The following is an 18,828-nucleotide window of genomic DNA, read 5'->3' as shown; positions in this document are numbered from 1 at the left end:
AATTTTAGGGAGTTCCCTGGTGGTCCAGTGGTTAGGACTCCATGATTTCACTGCCACGGGTGCAGGTTCAAACCTTGGTCAGAGAACTAAGATTCTGTAAGCCATGTGGCCACCCCCGCCCCCCCACCCCACCCCCCGCCAAAAAAAAAGTGATTTAAAAAAATTATGAAAGTGTTTTGTCAATAGACATTATTAGCAATTTTTTCCCCAAAAATATTCCATTTTTTAAAAATTGAAGAATAGTTGATTAGCTGCTTTTATTTTTGTTCTTCAAATTGAATGTTGTGAGACAAGGGGATGATAATTAAACAAACATGGATGCAATATCAAACACGAAGTGCCCTCAATTCCTGATGCACATTTGGAGTCTCAAAAAAAGAGTGGGCATCCAAGAAAAACCTGGGTTGCTGGGTGGTGTTACGGTGTGTTTGATGCTACTGAGTAAACCATATGAGAACAAAAATGGGAACTACTTCACACAGACGTGGGAGTGATTACCAGTGAAACCAAAAGGGACGGAGAGCGTGGAAAGCAATAACTCACATCACAGCATCGTGAGGGAAGAATGTGCGCCAGGGTCAGTGTGATTGTGGGTTGCTTGATCATACATGTCATTAAAAAGGCGGAGACTCTGGCAGGCTTCTCAGCTCACACCACTGTTTTCTGCTGCCAGGTGATAAGATCAGACTGATTCTTGGGCTGATCAGTTCAGCTTGGCTTACCCTGCTGGAAGGTTCCTTCCATCCATGTAGAAGAGTCATTCTTTCCCCCCTGCTTTTTTTTTGTTGCTGTGCTGTACCATTCTGCAGGTGCCCTTTGAATAATAACTTCCTGACATGGCGGCCAATAAATCTGTCCACGCTGAACCAACTCTAAGGCACATCTGAGAGCGGGCATGGGGTACGTTTTCACAGCGATGATGGATGTTCGCCATCCACTCTGCAGCGTCCACTTTGAAAGGGCAATTAGACTTTCTCTGGTAGTAACAAGTCAGATGCTTTTATGTAACCCACAGGTTACCATGGCACGAGCTGTCAGGCTTCCTACAAGAACTTGCAGCGCTGGTGGCTTGGGACCAGGTGACCTCGCAGGAGGCCAGGGTCTGGAGCCAGCCTCCACCCACCCTCACCCCAACCACATTCCAGGAGCTGATTCCCTCCCACCGCCCAGAGGATTCTGAGGAGTGAGGAAGAGCAGAGGTCCCGCCTCTGTGTTGTCCCAGGCAAATTATTTTATCTTCCGGAGTCTGTTTTCTAATATAGCCCACCTAGGGTTATTTGGAGGACTGAGTTTACAGAATGCAGCTTTCTGTGAGGGTTTCAGTTAGGGATGATGAAAAAAGATTCTGGGGATAGATAATGCTGCTGGTAGTACAATGATGTGGATGTACTTAATGCCACTTAAAATGGACACTTAAAACAGGTTAATATGGAGAATTTTATATTATGTCCATTTTGCTGTTGTTCGTTTACTTGCTAAGTCGTGTCCAACTCTTTGCGACCCCATGGACTGTAGCCAGCCAGGCTCCTCTGTCCGTGGGATTTCTCAGGCCAGAATATTAGACTGGGTTGCCATTTCCTTCTCCAGGGGAGAAGGAATAACCAGTCAGTTCTCCCTTCTGGAGAAAATTAATATTACCAGTATTTGCATCTCCCTGCAGGGTTATTCTGCACACGTGCTTAGTCGCTCAGTCATGTCTGACTCTTTGTGACCTTGTGGACTATATAGCCCACCAGGCTCCTCTGTCCATGGGGATTCTCCAAGCAAGAATACTGGAGTGGGTTGCCATGCCCTCCTTCAAGGGATCTTCCCAACCCAGGGATTGAACCCAGGTCTCAGGCATTACAGGTGGATTCTTTACTGTCTGAGCCACCAGGAAAGCCCAAGAATACTGAAACGGGTAGCCTATCCCTTCTCCAGGTGATCTTCCTGACCCAGGAATAGAACTGGGGCCTCTTGCATCTCAGGCAAATTCTTCACCAGCTGAGCTACCAGGGAAGCCCTATTTTGCGCATAGTCAACCACATGTTTTATTTATACCCTTTTTTTTAAACCCAAATATTAGCAGCATATACCTCTCACTAGTCTATATCTTGCCTTTTTTTTCACTTAACAATTTAAAGGTAATTATTTATCAGTCTTATTGTTCATTTCATTTAAAAGCTTCTATCTTATCACTTCCTAGGTCCGCTGGTTGGTTAGGTAACTCTCCAAATAATAAAGCATTCATGCACTATATGACATCCAACTTGTATTATTATTATTATTAGCCAGTAAGATGGAACTATTCTGAAATTCACAAAAAATATTGAGAACAAAGACTTTGTTTCAGAGACTGCACTGCTTCTTGAATATATGGATATTTTAGTGAGCCAAAGAATTGTTCTTGCTCTTCTTTGACCCTTTTTCACAGCTACAGAAATTATATGAGAGGACTGCAAGCTTTATATAGTTGTCTCATCCAGCCCCTACACCAGCCTTCTGGTATAGGTCTTGTGATCACCTCTACCCTAGAAATGAGAACCCAACGTCACACGTCTTGTGTTGACGGAGCCTAGATTGTACCTTCACATTTATTTTTAATTAATTTATTTTTTATCTTTTGGCTATGCCACATGGTATGTGGGATCTTAGTTCCCCAAGCAGGGACTAAACCCATGCCCCCTACATTGGCAGCTTGAAGTCTTAACCACTGGACCATCAGGAAGATCCCTACACCTTCGCATTTAATGTGACCACATGATGCAGCTTCTTTGATGAAGAATAATAATAGAAGGCAAAAGGAAAAGAGGGTGCCAGAGGATGAGATGATTAGATACCATCACTGACTCAAAGGACATGAACAAAGTCCACAAGATAGTGGAATACAGGGAAGCCTGGTGGGCTGCAGTCCGTGGGGTTGCAAAGAATCGGACATGACTTAGCGATGGAACAACAAGTAAACTACAATTTAGGCTACAAAATAGTCATCAAATTTCATTACACTGAAATCCAACTTAAATCTGAATCCCTCAGATATGTGAGATTATTACTAAGTCCTCGGACTCCTTCTCACAGTTTACCTTTTTAGGGTCAGAATTCTCAAATCTTTTCCAGCATTTTAAATTTAATCTATATCTAATAGTCAACATTATAATCATTTACTTCACAACCTATGTGAACTTAGGCCAATTACTTAATAGTTTCCTCATCTGGAAAAGAATTTAGAAATATGTTGCAGGATTAATTAAATCTCTGTCCTGAAAAAAAACTAAGAACACCCATGGCAGATGATACAATTTTAGCATCATTTGGATAATCATCTTAAAGGACGATGGGCTTCCTTGGTGGCTCAGCTGGTAAAGAATACGCCCAAAATTCAAGAGACCTGGGTTTAATCCCTGGGTTGGGAAGATCCCCTGGAGAAGGGAACCGATACCCACTCCAGTATTCTGGCCTGGAGAATTCCATGAACTGTATAGTCCATGGGGTCATAAAGGGTCGGACACCACTGAGTGACTTTCACTTCACTTCAAGTTATTATCACTGTTACTTTTTTTGCTCATTCCCTGGTGGCTCAGATGGTAAAGAATCTGCCTGCAATGCAGGAGATGTGGGGTCGATCCCTGGGTTGGGAAGATCCCCTGGAGGAGGAAATGGCAACCTAGTCCAGTATTCTTGCTTGGGAAATCTCATGGACAGAGGAGCCTGGCAGGCTACAGTCCATGGGGTGGCAGAGTTAGACACGACTGACTGACTAACATTTAAAGGAGGATAATACTAACAACTCGGCCCAATATTTATTGAGCCCTTAGTAGGCCAGGCACTATGTTTTGAACTTTACATATATTGTACCCATCAGTTTGTATTATAACCTATAAAGTACCAATGCAACAGCAACTATTATTATTAATTATAATAAATATTATTATATTTATATTATTATAAATATATTTATATTATATTATATATATTTATATTATTATAAATATTATTATTTAAAAAGTTTAAATAGATTACCCCACACACTATATGAGAGAGGTGACATTTGTCAATATTTGGATCTAAGGGGATTAAAGTCAGAGATAGATTTACTGGCAATGACTAAAGCTTAAGAAGTTTACAACACTTTGATGCAAATAAACTATGCGTCTGGATGTGGAGGGCAGCCCAGAACAGGACACAGCAGCCTCCTCTGCCGTCCTCGGACCCCTGCTTCCTTTCCTTCTCCTTTTCTCAGGGCATGGAGCATCCTGGTTCTTTTTCTTTTATGGTTGTACTGGGTCATTGTTGCTGCATGTGGGCTTTAGTTGCAGTATGTGGGCTTCTCATTGCACTGGCTTCTCTTGTTGCAGAGCACGGACTTTAGGCACATGGACTTCACTAGTTGTGGCTCTCAGACTCAGTAGTTGTGTTTTAGTTTTATAAGACATTAAATTGTTTTTATTTTTAGAAAAGAAATAATTTATTAAGAAAAAAGATAAATAAGACTGACTGCTCTGAATAGTCACAAAATTTGTTTCATATTTGGGTTGGGTCTGATCTGTCACATAAGCTATCAGTTATATTTAGATATATTTTCTATATGAATTATAACATACACATAGCTATTTAGAAGCTATGGAGTGATATCCAAAGTCAATTCCTTAATTTAAGGGGGGAAAAATGAAGTACTCTACAATTTATCTTAAAAAGTTTATAGCTAAATATCCCAGTATCAACAATTCTAACTACAATAAGTGAAATTTCTTCCTTCTTTTCTATTTTGTTATGTGCAAATTCAAAACTGTAAAAAGCACAATCCCATGAGGTGAAAGTGAAAGTCGCTCAGTCATGTCTGACTCTTTGTGACCCCATGGACTGTAGTCCATGGAATTCTCCAGGCTAGAATACTGGAGTGGGTAGACTTTCCCTTCTCCAGGGGATATTCCCAACCCAGGGATCAAACCCAGGTCTCCCTCATTGCAAGTAGATTCTTTACTAGTTGAGCCACAAGGGAAACCCAAGCATACTGGGGTGGGTAGCCCATCCCTTCTCCAAAGGATCTTCCTGACCCAGGCATCAAACAAGGGTCTCCTGCATTACAGGTGGATTCTTTACCATCTGAGTTATCAGGGAAGCCCATCCCATGAGGTACTTCCTCCTAATATAGTGCTCACAAGTAAGTACATCCTAACAAATCTCTGCAGGAATCAGACATTTATTGGGCAACTTAGGAGTGAACAAAACTGCATTTTACTAAGATCAGCAGAGTCAAAGTGCATGCTAATTATATAGTGATGCTGTTCATCAAATACACAAAGACTGAACGCATTACCAAACATTCCAGTAATACTACAGATGTTCTAATGAAATGAGACTTTGTTTTTCAAGCAAGATGACTAAAATTGAGCACCTCTACTTGTGGCTGTTTCTTCAGGTGGATGATGCTGAAGAACCTGACAAAACAGGGGGAAATAAAGCACCCAGTAAGTTCCAGTCCGTAGGAGTGCAAGTAGAAGAAGAGAAATGGTGAGTCTACTGTTCATCCTCTTTCATCTTGATGTTGGCAAGTACAAAAATACAAGTATTTTTTCCCATGATAAACCTTCAATAGTCAGTGATAATTCCCATTAGCTTCTGGGAGCATTAGAGGGTAAGCCTAAGTCAGTATTAGCTGTTCCTTTCTCTGTTAATACTGGAGACCATTTTATTTACGTTTTAGCTAGAATAGTAGTGCATGTTAAGTTGCTTCAGTCGTGCCCGACTCTTTGCAACACTATGGGCTGTAGCTCTTCTGTCCATGGGATTCTCCAGGCAAGAATACTGGAGTGGGTTGCCATGCCTTCTTCCAGGCGATCTTCCTGACCCAGGGACTGAACCCGCATCTCTTATGTCTCCTGCACTGGAAGGTGGGTTCTTTACCACTAGTGCTACCTGGGAAGTCCCAGAAAAGTAGTATTGGCGCCCAAAATAGGCTTCAATAGCATGATGATTAGTTTGAATTAAAATTACTTAAGGAACAGCCAGTGCAAAGAATGATACCTTTACCTTCTCTAGAATCCCTGAAAGCAGGAAATAAATCGTCCACATGAAAGGTGCCCTTCTTGTACTGGGAGCTGGAAAGATATTGTTATCACCAGAGACAGGATTCAGGGCCGAGAAGCCTGCACTCTTGTTATTTCTTCATTAAATCATTACCCAAGTCCAAACTCTGCTTAAATTCCGTACTAATTAAACACCCAAACCTGTTTCTTTGTCCTGTCACTCCCTCTCAAATTTATTGCTTCTTTGTCTACAAAGTAAAAGGCTATTTGCTTTGGCCATTTCTTAGGTTCCATTTCTCTGCGACCTCTGTGCACACAAATTAAATTTTTCTTTTTCTCCTGTAAATCTGTCTTGTGTCAATGTTATGATTGGTCCAGCCGCAGAAACTCAAGAGAGGAGCAAAGGGGAGCCTCTCCCCTCTCTGACGGCAGAACAAGCACATCCTGTTCACACATACATACGAGCATTGTTTGAAGTACAGCTGTGTCCCAGATAACTCCTCTTCAGAAAGCTTTCCCATCTTAGATGACAAGACGTTTTAAGAGAAGAGGACTTTCTCTCTTTTTTTTTTTCTTCCTTATTCCTAGAACTAAATAGTGGCTCATGTTTACCATGTGCTTAAAGAATGATGAACAAAAGAACAAATGAGGAGTAGGAAGACGACTTCCTGTCATTACGCAGACAGGAGTTTCTTTAGGGTGCTCTTAAAAAAAAAAAAGCTAGATTAAAAAAGTTTTTTTTTAATTTATTTATTTTTGGCTGCACTGGGTCTTCATCACTGCACACAGGCTTTCTCTAGCTGCAAGGTGAGGGCTTCTCATTGCGGTGGCTGCTGCCGCTTCAGAGCACAAGCTCCAGGGCGCACAGGCTTCTGTAGTAGCTCAGTGGATGTGGAAGACACAGGTTTAGCCGCTCTGCTGCATGTGGAATCTTCCCAGATCAGGGTCAGAACCCGTGTCCCCTGCTTTGGCAAGCAGACTCTCAACTACTGGACCAGCAAGAAAGTCCTTTTAGATTGCTCTTTAAAATATGCTTAGAGTCTTAGTATACAGAAGTAAGAAATTTAGAGTTTGAGAAGATCACTGAATCCAGAAGCTGAAGGGAACTTCTGAGGTCAGCATCTTCATTTTATAATGACGATTTGGTCCAGAGAGGTAGGTGAGTTTCCCAGTCAAACTGTGAGGACCATGATGGATGGGACTATGTTTACTGATAACACAGAACCCTCAGCTTCCAGATCATGCTTTTCATATACTAAGTATATAGTTAACTGTTGACTGGATGGGGGTAAGAATGCAGTTATCATAGGAGAAAGAACTCTATATCCTAAATCAGGAAATCATTTCGACTTTGTCACTAACTTTTTAAGTGTTAGTTAGGAGAAATCACTTGGATGTCATTCATCCATCCATTCATCATCTATCCAATCAATAAATATCTATGGGGCCTTCCCTGGCAGTCCAGTGGTTAAGATTTCAGCTTCTAAAGGAGTGGGTGCGGGTTTGATCCCTGGTTGGGGAGTTAAGATCCCACATGCTTCAAGGGCAAAAAACTGAAACATAAAATAGAAGCAATATTGAAACAACTTCAATAAATACTTTAAAAATGGTCCACATCAAAAAAAAAAAATTCTATCAAATGTCTCCTATATGCAAGGCCCCATGTAACATAAACTTAAATCTGAGCATAAGCCATGTTTCAGTTCATGGAAGGGGTCTTATTTTATAGTCTCTTAGTTTGATACTACCCTTGCATCTAAAAGATTTTCCATATATGTACATATAACATTTTATATTATTATATTTGATATAATTATACAATGCTGGAAGCCCAGATAATTGGTACAGTCCTTCTAGAAATTAATATGACAAAAATTGGTGGTAATTATACATCTATCCAGATACATTGACCCAGTAATTCCTTTTATGAGGCAGTCCTAAATGAAATCACTCAGTGAAAGGGAAACAACTATGGAACATTATCTATTATTGTAAAAAAAATGATCAATTGTCAAATGTCAAGTAAAACAAGAATGCTTTTGTAAATTATAGCACATTGTCAAGACAGGCTATTATACAGCTATTAAATATGATTTGTAAAGAGGATATGGAAACATGGGAGAAATTCCCATGGTACAGTGTTAAGTGAAAAAGAGGACATAATACCCACATTTAACATTCACAAAGATGGACAAGGACTGAAACGTAATCTGTAAAAATTGTAGATTTAGGAGCGAATTTTTCCCCCCTTTACTCTAAAATGTTTAATTATTATATCTACTTCAAGTTATAGTAATCGTCATTTTCAAACCAAACTTCTGATACATGTTCCTTTCACGGTTTTAGAAAATGTTTTGAAAAAAATGTAATGACTTCCCTGGTGGTCTTAATGGTTAAGACTTTGAGCTCCCAATGCAGGGGACATGGGTTCAATCCCTGATCTGGGAGCTAGATGGCATGCCACAAGGCATGGCTAAAAAAAAAATTTTTCAAAAGAAAATGTAAACTTAGGAGATATGAAAGATCTCATGGTAAGAAAACACATTTCTCCTTCCCCCACTGGCCCAACTTGCTTGTTCTCCTCAGTGATGGTTAAGGGCACAGATTCCTGAGCAAAAGCCCTGAGATTCAAATCCTGGCACTACCACATACTAGCTGGGAGGCCTTGATCAAATTATTAAACTTCTTTGTGCCTTGGTTTCTTTATATGTAAAACGAAGATAACAGGCAGTTTCTGGTCCACCAGGTAAAAAGCTTAGAAGTCACCACTCTGTCGTCACAACTAAGAAACTTTTCAAACTGAAAAATCAACAGTTCTTCTTAAACCAGGCAGAGATGTGAGGCCACAGGGCAAATTACTGCTCTAAGAACTGGTGAGACACAGACACACAGAGAATCACAACTTACTGGAGTTCAGTTCAGTTCAGTCGCTCAGTCGTGTCCGACTCTTTGCAACCCCATGAACCACAGCATGCCAGGCCTTCCTGTCCATCACCAACTCCCAGAGTTTACTGAAACTCATGTCCATTGAGTCGGTGATGCCATCCAACCATCTCATCCTTTGTCATCCCCTTCTCCTCCCGCCCTCAATCTTTCCCAGCATCAAGGTCTTTGCCAGTGAGTCAGCTCTTCACATGAGGTGGCCAAAGTACTGGAGTTTCATCTTTAGCATCAGTCTTTCCAATGAATATTCAGGACTGATTTTCTTTAGGATTGAGTGGTTTGATATTCTTGCAGTCCAAGGGACTCTCAAGAATCTTCTCCAACACATTTCAAAAACATCAATTCTTCGGTGCTCAGATTTCTTTATAATCCAACTCTCACATCCATATATGACTACTGGAAAAACCATAGCCTTGACTAGATGGACATTTGTTGACAAAGTAATGTCTCTGCTTTTTAATATGCTATCTAGGTTGGTCATAACTTTTCTTCCAAGGAGTAAGCGTCTTTTAATTTCATGGCTGCAGTCACCATCTGCAGTGATTTTGGAGCCCAAAAAAGTAAAGTCAGCTACTGTTTCCACTGTTTCCCCATCTATTTGCCATGAAGTATGGGACTGGATGCCATGATCTTCGTTTTCTGAATGTTGAGCTTTAAGCCAACTTTTTCACTCTCCTCTTTCACTTTCATCAAGAGGCTTTTTAGTTCCTCTTCACTTTCTGCCATAAGGGTGGTGTCACCTGCATATCTGAGGTTATTGAGATTTCTCCCAGCAATCTTGATTCCAGCTTGTGCTTCTTCCAGCCCAGCATTTCTCATGATGTACTCTGCATATAAGTTAAATAAGCAGGGTGACAATATACAGCCTTGATGTACTCCTTTTCCTATTTGGAACCAGTCTGTTGTTCCATGTCCAGTTCTAACTGTTGCTTCCTAACCTGCATACAGGTTTCTCAAGAGGCAAGTCAGGTGGTCTGGTATTCCCACCTCTTGAAGAATTTTCCACAGTTTCTTGTGATCCACACAGTCAAAGCCTTTGGCACAGTCAATAAAGCAGAAATAGATGTTTTTCTAGAACTCTTCTTGCTTTTTCGATGATCCAGCAGATGTTGGCAATTTGATCTCTGATTCCTCTGCCTTTTCTAAAACCAGCTTGAACATCAGGGAGTTCACGGTTCACGTATTGCTGAAGCCTGGCTTGGAGAATTCTGAGCATTACTTTACTAGCATGTGAGATGAGTGCAGTTGTGCGGTAGTTTGAGCATTCTTTGGCATTGCCTTTCTTTGGGATTGGAATGAAAACTGACCTTTTCCAGTCCTGTGGCCACTGCTGAGTTTTCCAAATATGCTGGCATATTGAGTGCAGCACTTTCACAGCATCATCTTTTAGGATTTGAAATAGCTCTACTGGAATTCCTTCACCTCTACTAGCTTTGTTAGTAGTGATGCTTTCTAAGGCCCACTTGACTTCACATTCCAGGATGTCTGGCTCTAGGTGAGTGATCACACCATCATGATTATCTGGGTCATGAAGATCTTTTTTGTGTAGTTCTTTTGTGTATTACTGCCACCTCTTAATATCTTCTACTTCTGTTAGGTCCATACTATTTCTGTTCTTTATTGAGCCCATCTTTGCATGAAATGTTCCCTTGGTGTCTCTAATTTTCTTCAAGAATTTCTAGTCTTTCCCATTCTGTTGTTTTCCTCTATTTCTTTGCATTGATCGCTGAGGAAGACTTTCTTATCTCTCCTTGTTATTCTTTGGAACTCTGCATTCAAATGGGTATATCTTTCCTTTTCTCCTTTGCTTTTCGCGTCTCTTCTTCTCAGAGCTATTTGTAAGGCCTCCTCAGACAGCCATTTTGCTTTTTTGCATTTCTTTTTCTTAGGGATGGTTTCGATCCCTGTCTCCTATACAATGTCACGAACCTCCATCCATAGTTCTCAGGCACTCTGTCTATCAGATCTAGTCCCTTAAATCTATTTCTCACTTCCACTGTATAATCATAAGGGATTTGATTTAGGTCATACCTGAATGGTCTAGTGGTTTTCCCCACTTTCTTCAATTTAAGTCTGAATTTGGCAATAAGGAGTTCATGATCTGAGCCACAGTCAGCTCCCGGATCTTATTTTTGCTGGAGTAGACACCCACAAAAGAAAGCCCCATGGGAACCAGTGCCAGGACAGGAAAACCTGCACGGTGATTGATGAACTGCTGGCAGCTCAGTGAGGACAAGTTTGACAGTCAGAAGCTTTACGGGACCCGGTCATGAGAGGGCCTCCACAGTTCATGAGTTTCACCTGCAGCAGCTCTACCAGGTCCCCACAGTCAAAAGCAGAGAAGAGCCCCATCCCCACCCAGTGCTCCTAGAAGAAAGAGTGGGGAAGGAACCATTCTGAAAGATGCCAGAGCGTTCTGTTCCTAAAAAGCTCTGCCTGCGGGGGAAACTACCTTATCAGAGCCTAATCTTGTTGTTGCTCAGTTGCTCAGCTGGGTCCAACTCTTTGGGACCCCACAGACTGCAGCCCACCAGGCTCCTCTGTCCATAAGATTCTCCAGGCAAGAATACTGGAGTGGGTTACCATTTCCTTCTCCAGGGGATCTTCCTGACCCAGGGATCAAACCCAGGTCTCCTGAATTGCCAAGCAGACTCATTACCACTGAGCCACCCGGGAAGCCCAGAGCCTAATCTATTGGGTTTCTAATCAGAAGAGAGAAGGGAAATACCTAACCTCGGCCCACTCTTGCAAACTTGTACCACAGTGGGGAGGGGAAGGGGATGAGAAATACTGCTGAAATTCACAGTCCGAGGGCACAGGCTCATTGATTGACTTAATCATAGGGATAGAAAATGCTTCCCCTCACCCTTCACCTTACCACTGCATTTACTAAACACCTATTACTCACCATGGGCCTCCCTGATAGCTCAGTTGGTAGAGAATCCACCTGCAATGTAGGAGACCCTGGTCTGATTCCTGGGCTGGGAAGATCCACTGGAGAAGGGATAGGCTACCCACTCCAGTATGCTTGGGCTTTCCTTTTGGCTCAACTTTTTCCTTTCTGCCTGCAATGTGGGAAACCTGGGTTTGATCCCTGGGTTGGGAATATCCCCTGGAGAAGGGAAAATCTACCCACTCCAGTATTCTTGCCTGGAGAATTCCATGGGCTGTTTAGGTCACAAAGAGTCAGACACGACTGAGTGACTTTCACTTCACTTCACTTATTACGCACCACAGTTCCTTTTACCCACTACATCATGTCCATCTTTCAACAATGACTTACAAGGCATGGGTTGTCATTCCCTCCTCCAGGGGATCTTCCCAACCTAGGGATCAAACCCAGGTCTCCCACATTGCACGCAGATTCTTCACCAGCTGAGCCACCAGGGAAACCCTTCAAGGCATACTAAAAGGTAAAAATACAACTTGTTAAGACTGAATAAGCGTTAACCCAGAGGCATCTATAACAATGTTGGACATATCAGACCAGGTATTTTTTAAACCATGGTTAAAATGTTAAGGACTATAATGGAAAGAGTAGACAGCATACAAAAAGAGATGAACAATGTTAGCAAGAGATGGAAACTCCAAGAAAGAATAAAAAACAAATGCTAGGGATCAGAAACACTACCAGAAATGAAGCATACTTTTGATGGGCTCATTAGCAGATAAGCTACAGCTGAGGAAAGAACCTCTGAGCTTAAGGATGCAACAACAGAAACTCCCCAAAATGAAAGCAAAGAGGGAAAAAAAACAACACTGAGAAAAAATCACAAGAAAATATCCAAGAATAATGAGGCAATTATATAAGGTTTAACATACATAATGAGAACACCAGAAGGAAAAGAGAAAAAGGAACAGAAGCAATATTTAAACCAACAGTGACTGAGAACGGCCCCAAATTAGTGTCAGACACCAAACCACAGATCCAGGAAGCTCACAGAAGGCCAAGCAGGATAAATGCCCAATTCATCACAGCTGGGCATACCATATTCAAAGAAAACCAAGGGAAAAAGTCCTGAAAAAAGCCAGAAGAAAGACATTTTTCTTATGGAGGAGCAAACATAAGGATTGTATGTAACTTTTCCTCAAAAATCATACTAGTAAGAAGAAAACAGTGAAATATTTAATATCAAAAGATAAAAACACCAACCTAGAATCCTGTATGCTGTGACACTATCCTTCAAAAGACAAAAAAGAATAAAAACTTTCTCAGACAAACAAAAATTGAGGAAATTTGTAAATTTGTAGATCCAACTTGTAAGAAATGTTAAAAGAAGTTCTTCAGAGAGAAAGAAAATGATATAAGCCAGAAACTCAGATCTACATAAAGAAAGGAAGCACATCAGAGAATAAATGAAAGTAAAATAAAAACTTCTTTGTCTTATTCTTAATGGATCTAACAGGTAATACTTTGTTCAAAACAATAATAGGAACAATATATATGAATATCTTATACTCTTTAGTAGAAGTAAATTGAATGACAGCAATAATACAAAGGATAAGAAGTAAGATTAGGGCTACTTAATTATTATAGAGTATGTTCAATACTCTAGAAGTGATATAGTATTATTTGAAAATGAACTTGGACCAGTTGTAAATCTACTAAAGCAACCACTAAAAAGAGTAAAAACAAAAAAGTATAACATATGTGCTAAGAGGGAAATATGCGGAAGACAAAAATAGGAACAGAGGACAAGGAAACAGAAATCTCGTAGAGATTAATCCAGCTATATCAATAATCACTTTGTCAGTGGTCTAAATACACCAATTAGAAGACAGAGGTTGTCAGAATGCATAAAAAATAATACCCAACTTTGTGTTTTCTATAAGAAATCCACGTTAAAGACACAGATTAAAAGTAAGGTGATGGAGAAAAATATACTGCATTCAGTTCAGTTCAGTCACTCAATTGTGTCCGACTCTTTGAGACCCCATGGACTGCAGCACGCCAGGCTTCCCTGTCCATCACCAACTCTTAGAGCTTGCTCAAACTCATGTCCATGGACTTGGTGATGCCATCCAACCATCTCATCCTCTGTTGTCCCCTTCTCTCCTGCCTTCAATCTTTCCCAGTATCTTCTTTTCCAATGAGTCAGTTCTTCGCATCAGGTGGCCAAAGTATTGAAGTTTAAGCTTCAGCATCAGTCCTCCAATGAATATTCAGGATTGCTTTAGGATTGACTGGTTTGATCTCCTCAAAGTCCAAGAGACTCTCAAGAATCTTCTCCAACACCACAGTTCAAAAGCATCAACTCTTCGGTGCTCAGCTTTCTTTACGGTCCAACTCTCACATCCATACCTGACTACTGGAAAAACTATAGCTTTGACTAGATGGACCTCTGTTGGTAAAGTAATGTCTCTGCTTTTTAATATGCTATCTAGGTTGGTCATAGCTTTTCTTCCAAGGACCAAGCATCTTTTAATATCATCGCTGCAGTCACCATCTCCAGTGATTTTGGAGCCCAAAAAATAGTCTGTCACTGTTTCCACTGTTTCCCCATCTATTTGCTATGAAGTGATGGGACCAGATGCCATGATCTTAGTTTTAGTTTTCTGAATGTTGAGTTTTAAGCCAACTTTTTCACTCTCCTCTTTCACTTTCATTAAGAGGCTCTTTAGTTCTTCTTCACTTTCTGCCATAAGGGTGGTATCATCTGCATATCTGAGGTTACTGATATTTCTCCCAGCAATCTTAATTCCAGCTTGTGCTTCATCCACCTGGCATTTTGCATGATGTACTCTGCATATAAGTTGAATAAGCAGAGGGACAATATACAGTCTTGATGTACTCCTTTCCCAATTTGGAACCAGTCTATTGTTCCATGTCCAGTTCTAACTATTGCTTCTTGACCTGCACACAGAGTTCTCAAGAGGCAGGTAAGGTGGTTTGGTATTCCCATCTCTTTCAAAATTTTCCACATTTTATTGTGATCCACACAGTCAAAGGCTTTAGCATAGTCAATAAAGCAGAAATAGATATTTTTCTGGAACTCTCATTTTTTCGATGATACAATGGATGTTGGCAATTTGATCTCTGTTTCCTCTGCCTTTTCTAAGTCCAGCTTGAACATATGGAAGTTCACGGTTCATGTACTGTTGAAGCCTGGCTTGGAGAATTTTGAGCATTACTTTGCTACTGTTGAGAGATGAGTGCAATTGTGAGGTAGTTTGAACATTCCTTGGCATTGCCTTTCTTTGGGATTGGAATGAAAACTGACCTTTTCCAGTCCTGTGGCCACTGCTGAGTTTTCCAAATTTGCTGGCATATTGAGTGCAGCACTTTCACAGCATCATCTTTTAGGATTTGAAATAGCTCAACTGGAATTCCATCACCTCCACTAGCTTTGTTCGGAGTGATGCTTCCTAAGGCCCACTTGACTTCACATTTCCCGTACGTCTGGCTCGAGGTGAGTGATCACATCATCGTGGTTATCTGGGTCATGAAGATCTTTTTTGTATAATTCTTCTGTGTATTATTGCCACCTCTTCTTAATATCTTCTGCTTCTATTAGGTCCATACTGTATTCATACTAGTCAAAAGAAAGCAGGAGTGAACTTCCCTGGTGGTCCAGTGGTTAAGAATCCGCCTACCAATGCAGAGGACATGGGTTCAATCCCTGGTCTAGGAAGATCCCACATTGCCACAGAACAACTAAGTCCGTGCACCACAACTACTGAAGCCCGCGTGCCTAGAGCCCATGCTCCACAAGAGAAGCCACCACAATGAAAAGCCTGTGCAACACAATTAGAGAGTAGCCTCTGCTTGAAGCAACTAGAGAGAAGCCCTCAAGCAGCAGTGAAGACCCAGCGCAGCCAAAAATAAAGTTAAAAAAAAAAAACAGGAGCCGCTGTATTAATATTGGACCGAGGAGCCTTCAGAGTAAGAAAAATTATCAGAGATAAGGAAGGATATTACATTATATTACATATAACATGAATAAACCTCTCTAAAGAGTAAAGTCTCAAGAAAGCAATTATACCATCTTTTCTTTAAAGATAAGAGAAAATCACCCTAATTTTTTAAATGTACCTCAAACATTTCCCCTGCCGTTAGCAATTCTATATCACCGAATTCATGCCCTGACGCTTGTCCATATCTGTAGGAATGTTAAACATTATATGCCTAATAGCAACCCCAAACTTCAAATGAGCTATTTGTATCATGTTAGTAAAAAGTTGAACATTTAATAAATTATTGCTGTTCCCCAGTAAACTGAGTAATTTCTTTTAAATACATTGCCCCAAAGAGCTGGCAGCCCCAATTTTGGCGGTGCTTAAACTTCCAAACCATACCCTTTCTTAACTGCTATGAAATAAATAAGCATTAAAAATTGATGTTAATGATTGTTTTCAACTTTTCCATAAGAAATTTTCTGTCAAGCAGAGATTGCTTGTTTCTTCTGTCTCTAATTATAATTCTTTTTATAATTTTGCTAGTAGTCATTCATTTAAATAGGATCTTAAAATACCAAACTGGATAGATGAGATTTCATAAAGACAGCTGGGAGTTTTTTTAAATATTTTAAATTATTTTTAAATTATCTAGTGATAAGGATAAGACTGTTGTTTTCACATTGAATGGCTATTACAATCCATCTCCCACTTTCTCAAATAAACAGATTGATAAATGACACTAGCCTAACAAAAAGTGAAAAAAGAAAGAAAATAGAGCAAGAGAAACAAAGAGATAGTGCAAAGAGAGGAAAATTAAAAGACTTTGTAAGATGGGCTTCCTGTTGGCACAGTGGATAAGAACCTGCCAGCCAGTGCATGGGTTCCATCCCTGGTACGGGAAAATCTCACATGCCTTGGAGTAAATAAGCCCATGTACCACAACTACTGAGCCTATGCTCTAGAGCCATCAAGCCACCAACTACCGAACCCTGTGCACCCCAGAGCCCAAGCTCAGAAACAAAAGAGAAGCCACCAGGATGAGAAGTCCACCTACCTCAATGAAGAGTAGCCCCCGCCTGTTGCAACTAGAGAAAGCCCACACAACGAAGGCCCAGTGCAGCCAAAAATAAAAGAAAATAAATTAAAAAAAAAAAAAGGACTTTGTAAGAGGCTGAGACTCAATATCACTTTTTGAAACCATCACAATTTAGGAACTAAATCTAACACAGCAGAGTCCATCTGGCTGATTCATCTCTTAAAAGATAGACTTGTAAATTCAGGGTGCTATTCAATGCTCCCTATTGAAACAAAAGAAAAAGTTAGTAACTCATTACTGAAAAGATAAGATGCACTGATAACCTATCTACTTCACAAAAAGGAATCCAAATGGAGGATCACATATCTTCCTCACTTATTCGCAGGCAGGGACCATGCACAGAGGAAAGCTGTCTGGAGGTCACTAGTTTAAATGCTATGGCAGCACCAAGCCAGGGTCGATGAATCCATGGGGTTTTGAAGCAAGACTTCAAAACTTCCTTTAGGCTAATAAAGCAATGTCTCCTCTCCACCCAACATTAGCTGTGTGCTTTATGTGCTCAGTCACTCAGCCGTGTCTGACTCTTTGCAGCCTCTGACCATGGAATTCTCCAGGCAAGAATACTGGAGTGGGTTGCCATTTCCTCCTCCAGAAAATCTTTCCAACCCAGGGATGGAATCCTTGTCTCCTGCATCTCCTGCACTGGAGGCAGATTCTTTACCACTAGCACCACCTGGGAAGCCCCCAACATTAGCTCTCTGTCCCCAGTTCCTGTTCCACAGGTCAGCCAGTAGGATTACTCGATAGAATCCACATGGCATATTTTTGCTGCTCTGCAGGACTGATCCTAAGCAAAGTGGATCAACCCCTCCCCTAGGAACGCTCCCCTCAGCTGTGCTCTATGTTCTATCCCAGGCCCTCCAAGCATCCTGCCTCCATTCTCTCCCATTCCCTGGACCAGTCCCCACAAGTTCTCATGAGGTCTTCCTGTCTTCCAAGCTGATAATTAGCAAATCTAGTAAACCAATCCTTTCCATTGACTAAGATGAGAAAGCTAAAAGGCTCCCAGGGATCTCCCCTTTCTTTCCAAGTAACAATTATATTTCAACAGTAGTTCAAACTAGATTTTCTTACGTTAGCCCATGACTGAATCAAAGACTCTTAAGAGTGGATACAAAGAGGAAGAATATTATTATTTTTATTATAGAAATAGTATGCAGAATTACTGAGAGAAAAACATACAGCAGCATGTTAACAGTTTATAACTCTCCAATGAACTCTGGAGCAACTGAAAAAACTGTGATTGTATGCATGGATAGACAGATATCTTTTTAAGTATTATATGACTTAGCAACTAAGCAACGACAATACTTTTTCTATAATAATTGTGAATCATTAAGTAATCTAGTTAATTACAAGAAAAGTAAGATATTTATATACTATGAAAATTTATAAATTGCAGAAATAAAAATAAAAATTTCCATAATCCTACTCATTAACCATGAATTAATAGAAGGGTATATTTTTACCCATGCTTTCTCCATGAACGTTTTGAAAGTTGTTGAAATCATCTTTTGTAAAAAATTCAGTAATATTTTAAAAATCAACTAATATTACAACAAAAGTGTTCTCATTATTAAAAATTCATGACAAATACTTCTTTTAATAGTTACACAATATTTAAGAATATGAGTTAAATTTCTCTCCCTGTTGAATATGTGCATTATTGCTAGATTGACTTTTGATTAAAGGTGGTGAAAAAAATATACACACATCGATCTTTGAGGCCTTCTGAAACTAAATGACAGTAAAAGGATTTTGTGTTTGTTTTGGCACAAGTTGGGGAGGATGAGAACAAGAGAGGAAAAAATACAGCAGCAGGATTTTGGGAGCTGGAAGGCAGATAAACACATGATAATTGGCTTAGGTGACCAGAGAAAGCTGAAT

General features: G+C 40.4%; 1 protein-coding gene across 8 annotated transcripts in view; it reads left to right on the top strand.

Annotated features, from left to right (window-relative positions):
• The window catches only part of DLGAP1 (DLG associated protein 1), a 791,550-nt gene that overhangs the window by 736,307 nt on the left and 36,415 nt on the right, over positions 1 to 18,828 (top strand). For all 8 annotated transcript variants that reach the window (XM_069568351.1, XM_069568350.1, XM_069568356.1 and 5 more), the window contains one exon: positions 5,399 to 5,490. In XM_069568351.1, coding sequence (XP_069424452.1) covers positions 5,399 to 5,490 — 92 coding nt within the window. The remainder of the gene's footprint in view (positions 1 to 5,398; positions 5,491 to 18,828) is intronic.

Source organism: Ovis canadensis, chromosome 23 (assembly GCF_042477335.2).
Source record: "Ovis canadensis isolate MfBH-ARS-UI-01 breed Bighorn chromosome 23, ARS-UI_OviCan_v2, whole genome shotgun sequence".
Classification (NCBI taxonomy): Eukaryota; Metazoa; Chordata; class Mammalia; order Artiodactyla; family Bovidae; genus Ovis; species Ovis canadensis.
This window is presented reverse-complemented; position numbering and strand designations above follow the sequence as displayed.